Source organism: Chinchilla lanigera, unplaced genomic scaffold, assembly GCF_000276665.1.
Source record: "Chinchilla lanigera isolate Chin_1 unplaced genomic scaffold, ChiLan1.0 scaffold00051, whole genome shotgun sequence".
In the NCBI taxonomy this organism is placed as follows: Eukaryota; Metazoa; Chordata; class Mammalia; order Rodentia; family Chinchillidae; genus Chinchilla; species Chinchilla lanigera.
The window spans coordinates 5388764-5399214 of record NW_004955452.1 but is presented as its reverse complement, the minus strand read 5'-3'; the positions used below and the strand labels follow the sequence as shown (position 1 = coordinate 5399214).

The 10451-nt window shown below is 45.5% G+C and overlaps 2 protein-coding genes and 1 long non-coding RNA gene across 5 annotated transcripts in view; all 3 read left to right on the top strand.

Moving 5' to 3' along the window:
* Positions 1–3866, top strand: part of LOC102010969 — a 31730-nt gene extending 27864 nt beyond the window's left edge. The window contains exon 3 of one of the 2 annotated variants that reach the window (XR_262656.1): positions 2715–3866. This is a non-coding gene — a long non-coding RNA (uncharacterized LOC102010969). Of the gene's footprint in view, positions 1–1068; positions 1193–2714 lie in introns of those variants that run through there. The other variant, XR_001236120.1, reaches the window with a different exon arrangement.
* Positions 3867–5002: 1136 nt separating this feature from the next.
* LOC106149695 (forkhead box protein G1) lies at positions 5003–6135 on the top strand. The gene is made up of 2 exons (XM_013519458.1): positions 5003–5398; positions 5641–6135. Exons 1-2 carry the CDS (start codon positions 5339–5341, stop codon positions 6133–6135), a joined length of 555 nt encoding a protein of 184 aa, XP_013374912.1. The 5' UTR covers positions 5003–5338.
* The window catches only part of Stmn1 (stathmin 1), a gene marked incomplete in the record, with an annotated part of 5642 nt that continues 1068 nt past the window's right edge, over positions 5878–10451 (top strand). Inside the window, 4 exon segments of one of the 2 annotated variants that reach the window (XM_013519745.1) lie at positions 5878–5967; positions 7637–7709; positions 8194–8366; positions 10359–10451. In XM_013519745.1, the coding sequence (XP_013375199.1) occupies positions 7697–7709; positions 8194–8366; positions 10359–10451 (279 nt within the window). 2 annotated transcript variants of the gene reach the window in all.

Sequence of the window (10451 nt, the reverse complement as noted above, 5' to 3'; positions counted from 1 at the left end):
TAGCCAGAGGCCTTGGGTGACAAGAAAAGCAACACTGAGTCTAGGTTAAGTTTTTAAACTGAGTCTATCAGAGGCACGAGCTGAATGGGGAAAACCAGACTTGAGGCGGTGGGAATATGTTTATTCAGTGTACATCATCCTGGGGCTGGGGATTTAGCTCAGTGCACAGCGCCTGCCTGGAAAGTGCGAGGTCATGAGTTCAATTCCTGGTACCGGAAACAAAACAAAACAAAACAAAAAGTACATCATCCTGGGCTTGAGGCCCTTATGAGGGACTATCCTTTGGGCAGTTGGATGGTATTAGAGTTCAGTACAGAGATGGAAGCCAGGAAGGAATCCCATAAGAGGAATCATTAGGAGAGGGTACAGCCTTCCATAAAGGGTGAAGGTCAGTTAGAACACGGACTGAGAAGACAGAGAAGGCTTGGGACAAGTGGCCCCATTCCGCTCACACATTTATATGTAATGTGCAATTTTCCATAGTTCATTGATTTGAAAATTCCATTGATTTTTAAGTCAGACCATTATTTTATGTACCACTAAGAAAAATGCTGTCAAAATGATTAAGACATGTTATTTAGTAACCATGAGACCCATGATTTTGAAAATAGAAAAATGTGGGAGGGAAGCATATTTTAATTAAAGTGGCCCCAAAGGTGGCACACACGTATAATCCTAACATTCTGGGAGGCCAAGACAGGAGGACCACAAATTCAAGCCCAGCCTGGTAATTTGGCAACTTAGTAAGACCCTGTCTCAATTTTTTTTTTAAAGGGCTAGGAATGTAGCTCAGTGGAAAGGCCCTGGATTCAAACTTCAGTACTGGGAAAAAAATTAAGTAAGATTTGTGCGAGGCATTCTATCAAGGATGGGGGGGATAGAATGCAGCAACGAAAAAGACCCTGCCTTCAAAATATTCTGACCTCCTGATGACACCTATAGCCACTTCTACAAGACTAACTAAGGCAAGTGCTGCAGTGCAGGCATCAGAACTTGTCTTGGATCAGCCACTGATTGTCAGGTAATTAATACACACAGAATTTTTTTTTTTTTTTTTTTGTTACACAGAATTGACAGCCACATCTTTCCTGGGATGTCCAGACCTTCCCCTGCTCTTCCCTAATGCCTGAAATTTCTAGAGACAAACCACTTTTGAATGAATTGAGATAATGAATTAAAACACCACATGGTGAGTGTTGAATTGGTACCACTTCTGTGGAAGGCAATTTGGCACTACCCAAACTATAAATGTGTTTGTCCTTTGACTTCTAGGAATATATCTTGCAGATTTACTCACTCACATGGGAAATGCCATATGTATGAGGTCATTCATAACCGCACTGTTTGAAATGGCAAACAGTTGGGAATAACATAAGAGGTATGGATAGAGCACTGATTAATTAGATCACAGAACATTCATACCAAGGACAAGCTCCATGTATGAACAGGGAAAAGACTCCTGACATACACTGCTATGTGAAAGCTGTTAAGCACAGAACAGTTATAGCAGGCTACCATTTGTATGAAAAAGGAGAGACAGAAAATGTACATGTATGGGCTGAGGGTGTAGCTTAATGGTAAAAACCTTGCCTGACATGCAGGAGGTCCGAGGTTCAATCCCCACCACTACAGATAAATAAAAATAAAGCATATCTATAAATTTATTCAGTGTGCACACAAAGAAACTCAGGAATATACAGGAAATTGATAAGAATGATTATGATGGGAGAGCAGTAGGAAGAGAAATTGGCAGATAGAGATAGAGAAGGGAGGAGAAACTGTCACACGTTATTTTTAAACCCAGCGAACGTGTTTGTTCAAAATGTTAAATTAATTTAATTTTATAAATACTCTATGGGGAGATTGTGGGTGTAACTTGGTAGTGGAGAGTGTGTTTAGCATGCTGAAGGCTCTGGGTTCAATTTCCAGTGCCAAAAAAATAAAATAAAATAAGGGTGGCGATGTAGCTCAGAGGTTGTGAGACAGTGTCATTGTGGTCTAGTGCCAAATGGTCTCTCTCCGTTTTTAACTCCATTAAAGCCTGCCTCCTACAGTGCAGCTCACCTACTCTCATTTTTGCCTAACAGAGGTAGAATCCTTGTCTACCATTTAGGAGGCCTTGGGTTTGATCCCTAGTACTGTACCTCAAAAAAACTAAATTTAAATAGATATAAATACCAGAGCCAGGGGCTGGGGATTTAGTTCAGTGGCAAAGCGCCTGCTTGGCAAGCGCAAGGTCGTGAGTTCGGTTCCCGGTACCGGAGAAAAACCAATACCAGAGCCTATGGAAAGAGTTAATCCAATGATTACAATTCAGGCCGGGTATGGGGGCTCACTCCTGGAATCTCAGCACTTGGGAGGCTGAGGCAGGAGGATTGCTATGAGTTTGAGACCAGCCTGGGCTACATAGAGAGACCCTGTCTCAAAAAACAAAACAAAACCAATGACAATTCCCACCAAAGGGTACATGTCTAATATACACTACATTCATTCAATAATCTATAGCAATCAAGAAATCTCTCTAGCAATGTTAGTTTACAAGTGTTCAGAGGGGGCTGGGGATTTAGCTCAGCGGCACAGCGCCTGCCTGGCAAGCGCAAGGTCGTGAGTTCGGTTCCTGGTACGGGAAAAAAAAAAAAACAAGTGTTCAGAACTTCAACATACCAAGCATTGTCGGGCAGGGCCAGAACATTCAAGTTCCCATCCTTCGACAGGTCCAGTCCTGGGCACTCCGGACACCAAGACAAAGACAATGCCCCTGCCCTTGAGGACCCAATGGTCAAGTGAGGGAGACAGAGGTGTGAAATAGCAGCTTTGCAGATAGGTTTTGAACAGGGAAGAGAAGGTTGGAGCACAGATCCTGAGAATGAAGGGACAAAGGGAACAGAGACGCTGGGGACAATAAGAAAACCTCTCCCACGACACCCCTTGGCCAAAGACAGGCCCTCGAGATCAGCAGTGGAAGTCTGCGGCGCTTGTGTGGGAGACAACCCTTGCAGCCTCAGAACCAACAATGAACAAAGGCTGCCGTCTCTCTGGGAATACAGGAGATCTGACAACAGCCCCGCGCATTTCATCAGTGTAGACATCCCTCCTGGGCTTTGAAGCCTGAAGTGCCCTCCTTTAGCTGTCTAACCAGATCAAATAAGCTGGATGGCTGCCATATCTCGACTTCACTTTGCGCTAATCCATAGTCACAGCCAGCTTCGTAACAATCCTACCAAACCATCTGAGCAAGAGCAAAAATAATTCTCCTGGGCAAAGATGGAAAGCTCCAAGATGGGAATGTTAACTCCTTGCTGCCTCTTCAAAAGGGAGTGGATCTTGAAGTCAGTTGTAGGAAACCTTCCAGAAGAGAGACTTCATCCCTCTCCAAAGTGGTGACAATGGTGTTCTCTCTCTTACAGTTCAAAAACTCTTCCTATTCCAGGGAACCATGTAAATGAACACCCATAAGAGTTAACAATAGAATAGGGGCGGGTCTGCCTCTCAGAAAGCAACCCCACCCTAAAGAAAAAGCATTATTCTACCTCTGTTTATTCACAGGATCATTCTAGGGGAAACCTTACCCTATCCCCCACTGTCTCCAAACAGCAGTGAGGACTTCAGGAAATCCTTGTCACAAAGACTGGCAGAACCAGACATCTAACAACAAACCCAGAAGCCAAGTGGCATGGCTAAAAAAGATTAAAAATCGACATGAGTTCTAACATCTATGGTTCCTAGCTGTGGTTGCCATGGAAATAGACATCTGCTCTAGGGAGAAGGGAAAAAAAAGTGGTGATGGTGGGGACTGGTTTAAGTGCTTTAAAATAATCAGTATTTTAAAAGATTAATTTTTTTATGTCACAACATTAACAAATGAAGAGAAATGTGAGGTTTTTGTGTGATGATTTCTTATATTTGAGAAAAATCAAATGGGTGGGACCCTTTCCTATGCAAACCTCCTGATGAAGTACAAAGACTTCAAGATAAAAGGCTGAACTGGGCGTGGTGGCACATACCTGTAATCCCAGCACTCGGGGAGGCTGAGGCAGAAGGATCATCCTGAGTTGGAGACCAGCCTGAGCTACATAGTGAGCTCAAGGCCAGCCTGAACTGCATAGGGAGACCATGCCACAGAAAGACAAAAAAAAAAAAAAAAAAGGCTGGTTCAGAGGGCAACAGACCTTTAGGCCTTGGGGTCCTACTCATTTGTGTTGCCTGCTTGTCATTTTTCAGCAAGGTCTATCCCCACCCCTTTCTGGCTTTATGATTTCTGAGATTCTGCTTGGAAAACTGACAGATGGATGCACCTGGTTGTTCTGAGGCTAAGTTTGAGAGAGAGAGAGAGAGAGAGAGAGAGAGAGAGAGAAAGAGAGAGTGAGAGACAGAAGGGCAGAGAGGAGGGTGGGCAGAGGCCTTTCAGGGTTCAGAATCTGAATCATTCCTGGTCCTGCTCACATGCTAACCAAGAGCTACTTAGATTGGCTGGGGGAGGCCGACCCCATACAAGGGCGTTTGTTGGAGAAAATGCTGCAACAAGCATATTTCAGGCAACAGTGCATTGCTAATTGTTTGCTTTGTATGGTGTTTGCCGCCTGTATGATCCAGTTTTCACTGTCCTGGGCACCAATTAATTATATTTTATCTCTGGCACATCACTAGTAACTAGATGTAGGAGTCTTTCAGAATTAGGACCCTTGTTTCTGGACAGTTGGTCATATGTGTTCCTTGGTTTGGGGAGACCAAGCTCATTAATAAAATGAAGGTGTCTTCTTTGCTCAGTAAGGATCTCAAAGTAGGTTCCTTGATGCAATGACCACCACCCAAGGACACAGCTTTGTCAGGGGAGTGGGAGAAGGGGTCTGATCCGAGAACCATAGACATTTATTCTTTTTTTTTTTTATAGACATTTATTCTTATCCTCATTTTATGGGGAAAGGGAGGTCAGTCATTCTAAGACAGCCAGAGTTTGACCAATTTCCTTTATGCCTTTCCTGTGGTTCTGATCTATCCAGGCCAGAGGAAACATTGACCTTGTGGCTCCTTTTGTTTTGATTCTTAAAAAGAGCCCGACACTGTTCTAGGGGAGCACGTGCTCCAAGAACAAAAGCAACACTTAGCTGCAGTCTGTGTATCTAGAACTGCTACTGCTCTTCCTAACACCGGCAAAGGCTGGGCAGAGCAGATGCAGTCTACATTTAAGCCGAGTGGCTTTGTTAGACCAGAGGAGATCAAATTCCAGGGCCTAATGCTGTCTCGCACACGTCTTCGGTCTCCAGCTCGGGAGGCTGAGAATGGTATCGGGAACGCACATAGAGAAGGAAGGGCCACGCCCATGACCCGTTAGCATGGAATGAGTTTAGGGACTATGATGATGTCATGGCGTAATACAGGTGACACGCGAGTATCCGTGGTAAGGGGCCGAGGGCAGGGATTAGGGGGCCACACTGGGGCGTGGAGGGGCAGTGTCTTGTCACAGGGCTCGGGGGTTTCAGGCTACAGAGCAGGGTGGTGCACCAGAAAGGACACTGTTCTGTCCCAGCGCTGCCCTTGAGGCGATGCAAGGCACTCGCCACGCAGAGGAAGAGTCCAGGCAGCTGAGGTCTAACTGGTGGTGCTGCACCCCTACCCTGTTCCGCCCCGCCCTTTTTCCAGACACGGAGACCCCTTAGTCCTGGGGGGTCGCGGCAACGTTCTCTTCCGCGGAGAGCCGCCGCCCGAGGCCGGCTCACGCCAGGAGACCCTCCCAAGCGCCCCCACCCTCCGCATTGTCCTCCCGCCCGGCCGACCCGGACTACATTTCCCGAGGTGCGTGGGGGTCCGAGGGCGGGACCCGCTCGGGCGGGGGCGGGGCCGGCACGTGCCGCCGCGCTCGGCCAATGCGGAGCCCCGCGGGGAGGTCACGTGCCGCTGTTTGGCGCTTTTGTGCGCGCCCAGGTCTGTTGGTGCTCAGAGTGTGGCCAGGCGGCTCGGACCAAGCAGGTGGGTGCGGGGCTTTCGGAGAAGACAACAGCGGCGGCCCGGCGAGAGGGACGCGGCGGGCGGGAGGGGCCGGGCGGGGCTGTGGCAGCAGCCCCCTCTGTGGAGGGCGACAGGCGGGGCCGCGGGGCCCCGAGCGGCTGGCGGGCGGGGGTCGCTCCATTTGTGTGAGGCTCGGGCGGAGCCTCGGCTTTGTCTCCGCTCCCTGGGGGCGCGGTTGTCGTTGGGGAAGGGGCGCGGCCAGCTGGGACGGCTCTGGATGTGAGCCCCGGGGTGCCGTTGAGACAATAGGAGGCGTGGGTCTCCGTCCCGCCTGCCTCCCTCGCTGGCCGGGGGAACTCGGATTTTCGGGGGTCCCCATTGTCTGGAGGAGCAGGGCGCGCCTCTGGAGCTGCGGCCTCGGGCCGAGCTGCGCACCGCCCCTCTTTGCAGTCGCCGCCGTGGCATGTGACCGAGGGGCGATCCCCACGACGCAGGGCGCGGACAGCTGGGGGGCGACAGGTTGGTGATAGAGGCGACGGGAGGAGGTGTGGAGCCCACAGCGGGGCCGCCCAGCAGTGTGTTTCCCCGTCCCGCCCCACCCGCCGAATTGTGGCGCCGGGGCGGGGGGCGGCGGGCTGGAAGTGTTTTTGGCGGGAGTGGGGGGGGGGGTCATCCCTCGCGGCGAGCCCGGGAGGGGCGAGATTACCCGGATAGGACCGTTAGCCCCGCCCCTCCCTCCCCTTCCCACGCGCGGGCTCCCGGGTGTTGAGAGTTCGCGGAGATTCGAAAAGGCGCGGGGAGGAAGAGGGTGGGGCCAAGGGTGGAACTGAGGGCGTGCTCTGATTGGCCGGGGGCGACTGCCCCGCTTGGCTTGCCTGGGCCAGGGCCACGCCCACATCCTTTCGGGGTCGGGAGCTGTGGCTAGTTAAGGCGTTTCTGGGGTAGAATGTTCTCCCTGCCGCAGATTGCAGTTTCTAGCTGTCGGGGACCTGTAGTCCTACGTTTTCGGGACTAGCCTGGGGTTTCCAAGAGACCCGACCCTAAAAGAAATCGATAAGGGGTATCTTTTTTTTTTTTTAATGAAAAAATGAAATAAGACAGCAAATATAACTTAAAACGTCGAGGTTCCTAAAATTTTAATTGTGCACGCTGTTGGTCAAGAAGCTTAAACCCCAGGAACAATAGGAGTTGAACATTATTGGTTAATATTAGCTTGGGCGTTTTGTTATCCACCATGGCAGACACAGACAAAGCAAGGGTGGGTGTTTCATTTGCACAATGAATTGTAGGCAGTTCTGTATTAAGATGGCATCGATTTCACTGTTGGGTTGAATCTGGAATATCTTTTCGTGGTTTGGAAGAAAAAAATCGGTTTATAGAATTTTTAAAAATCCTCCAACCTTTTGACAACCTCTTTTAATTTTAAAAAGCTAGGTGTTGTCTTTTGAGTGAGCACCTTTAGTTAACTTTATTTTCTGGAACCATTGTTACTCAGTTTGGATTTCCCAATGTGTTTCACTATTTTTAAAGAAATATTGATAATTTTCTTTACTGGTTAATGATGTCTTTATTTCCATGTAGTGATCTTTTGGCATTGATTTGTGCGGCAGTGATTTGAAATCCCTTTGTGTTTGTGTGACGTACAGAAATGCAGAGAAATTGATTGCGTGCTCTTGAAAATCATTTTCAGGGCTTTCCTTGCCAGTGGATTGTGTAGAATACACTGCCAGTCTCTTGTCTTCTATTCACCATGGCTTCTTCTGGTAGGTAATCTATATAGAAAAGCTGAAATTGTGATGGGTTTAAGATTTTAGAATAGGAGGTGACTCAGGTCTTAAGCTTTTAATTTGGCTTTTATGTTTTAGTCTTATCAAAAATTTGTTTTATGACTAGGAGAATCAAGAACAAATTACTATCACTTGATTGTTCTGAGTGCCCATAATTAGATGATTTGGCTTGGTCTAAAGTAAAATTGTGGAGTTTGCACAAGACTTTAATAATTTTTTTAAAAAGATTATTAAAACAATTGTTAAATACTGATTTCTCAAAATGATACTTATTAATGCAAAAATATTAAGCTTTATTTTTCTGGGAGGTAGTAGTTAGTAATTTCTTGCCTACAAACACATTTTCATCAGGCATAATTCCACTCATTAAATTGACCTGGTTTTTAGAAAATTACAAAACCATTTACTGGAATAGGAGAACCGCATTTTTCTGACTTATCATAAATATGATCAACTCCAGATATTCAGGTGAAAGAACTGGAGAAGCGTGCTTCAGGCCAGGCTTTTGAGCTGATTCTTAGCCCTCGGTCAAAAGAATCTGTCCCAGATTTCCCCCTTTCCCCTCCAAAGAAGAAGGATCTTTCCCTGGAGGAAATTCAGAAGAAATTAGAAGCTGCAGAAGAAAGACGCAAGGTAAACATAACAATTCACAGAAATTGGGGTATTTGTTTCTGTAATGGGGCCAATTGGTTTTATATCCATAACTGGAAGAAAATAGAATTGTAACTATACCATGACTATTACTATGAAAATTATATCAATGCTGCAAAAAAATGAGTCATTATTTATTGAGCTCCTATTATGTGCCACCCCCTTTACTTATATTTTCTCCTTTAATACAGTGACTTTATGGGGTAGGAGTTGTTACAGATAATAGATATTAGAAAATAATCTTAGAAATGTTATTTTTGTGAAGTCGTATAGCTAGGAAGTGGAGAATTCAAGCTCAGATCATTCTTATGCTTCTCTTTGAAAAATAGACCATTTGTAGGCAGATAATTCTTTGTGTCTTTAGTTGAGAGCTGTACAACAAAGATTTTAAATTGCTAGCAATGTGATTGTATTGTTGAACTAATACTGTCGTAGTTTTTATCTAACAGTTATCAAGTACCCATCTTTTCAATAAATCAACAAATACTAATTATAATTATAAAAAATGGGAAAACAGAAGTTTGTAACTGGAAATTAAGAGCATTAGTTATCCTAGTTCTCAGAGATGACCACTGTTTACATTTTGGAGTGTTTCTTTCCAGTCGATATTATTCTGCTCATTAAGAACTTCACATAAATTCTCAGGTAGTCTCCCCTTTCCCAACAACTGTGATTAGGATGGGTGAGTTTATTTTTAAAGTTAGGGGAAGTAGGGCACCAAAAAAATGAAGTATGGTTGGAATGTGGCTCAGTAATAGAGTATTTGGCCTAATGAGGCCCAGGTTCTGTCCCCAAGAACAACAGAAAAAAGATGAAGTAAGTAGTAATGCAACCCAGATCAGCATAGCTACTGTGATTTGAAAGGTAGTGCATATGTGCTTGTAGACACCCTTTTATTTTGAAAAAAATTTTTTTGTCCTTTTTTGTGGGGAGGGGGATCTTTTTGTGACAAGGTCTCGCTATGCAGTTCAGGCTGGCCTTGAGCTCACTTTGTAGCCCAGGCTCGTCTGGAACTCGCAGTGATCCTCTTGCCTCAGCCTCCTGAGCTCTGGGATTACAGGTGTGGACTACCATGCCTGGCTTACACACACCCCTTTTTAAACTGCTGTAGCATGTATCATATACCTTTCAGTGCCATGTGTTTTGGGTATGTACTGACCCATTGCCAACACTGTGAATCATCTCCCCCTTGGAAAAAAATGGCAATGTTCACACAGGTGCATCATCTTATTCCTGATCTTTCATGTAGTTTTTGAGTTCGTGGAATAGGAATAGGAGGAAGCAATACAACTAAAGGCTGGACTAGTGGAAGATTTTTAGTTATCACCCTTGGCCCTGGTGATCATTAACCTGTTTTACATAGTAACTGCTAAATATAGTGAAACTCTTGACTAGGGTATTGCGAAAGAGAGTGACTAGAACCAGTGCCAGTTGCTGTGTTACAACCTACAAGTTGATGCCTTCAAACACTTGTGAATGTTTATCAGTTATGGGTAATAAAGTTTGTATAGTGAGCTAGTTTTCTTTGGGTAGCTTTTCAAGTTAAAACCACCAAAGTTTTTTTTTTTTTTTTTTCTGGTACCGGGAACCAAACTCACGACCTTGCGCTTGCCGGGCAGTCGCTGTGCCGCTGAGCTAAATCCCCAGCCCCCACAACCAAAATTCTTTACAACGAAGTACCATTTTTGCTTATCTATTACTCAGCTCATTTGGATACCATTAAACAATAAATCTTAAAAGGATTGCCTTAAATTGTTGGGAGAAAAACAAGCTATTGGCAGTTTCCTAAAGTAAATGCAAGTGCTAGAAAAAAAGATGATTTTCATGATATTTTCTGATAGGGATAATTCAGGTTCTGAGTATCTTAGGGATCCTATTTTTTGCCTCTTAATCCCCTGATAAGTAATTTCTATCTTAATTTAATTAATGCTAAAGACACCCAGAGAGAGGCTAGCCCGCTAAACTTTTTTCTAGTCCCACGAAGCTGAAGTCTTGAAGCAGCTTGCTGAGAAACGAGAGCATGAGAAAGAAGTGCTTCAGAAAGCAATAGAAGAGAACAACAACTTC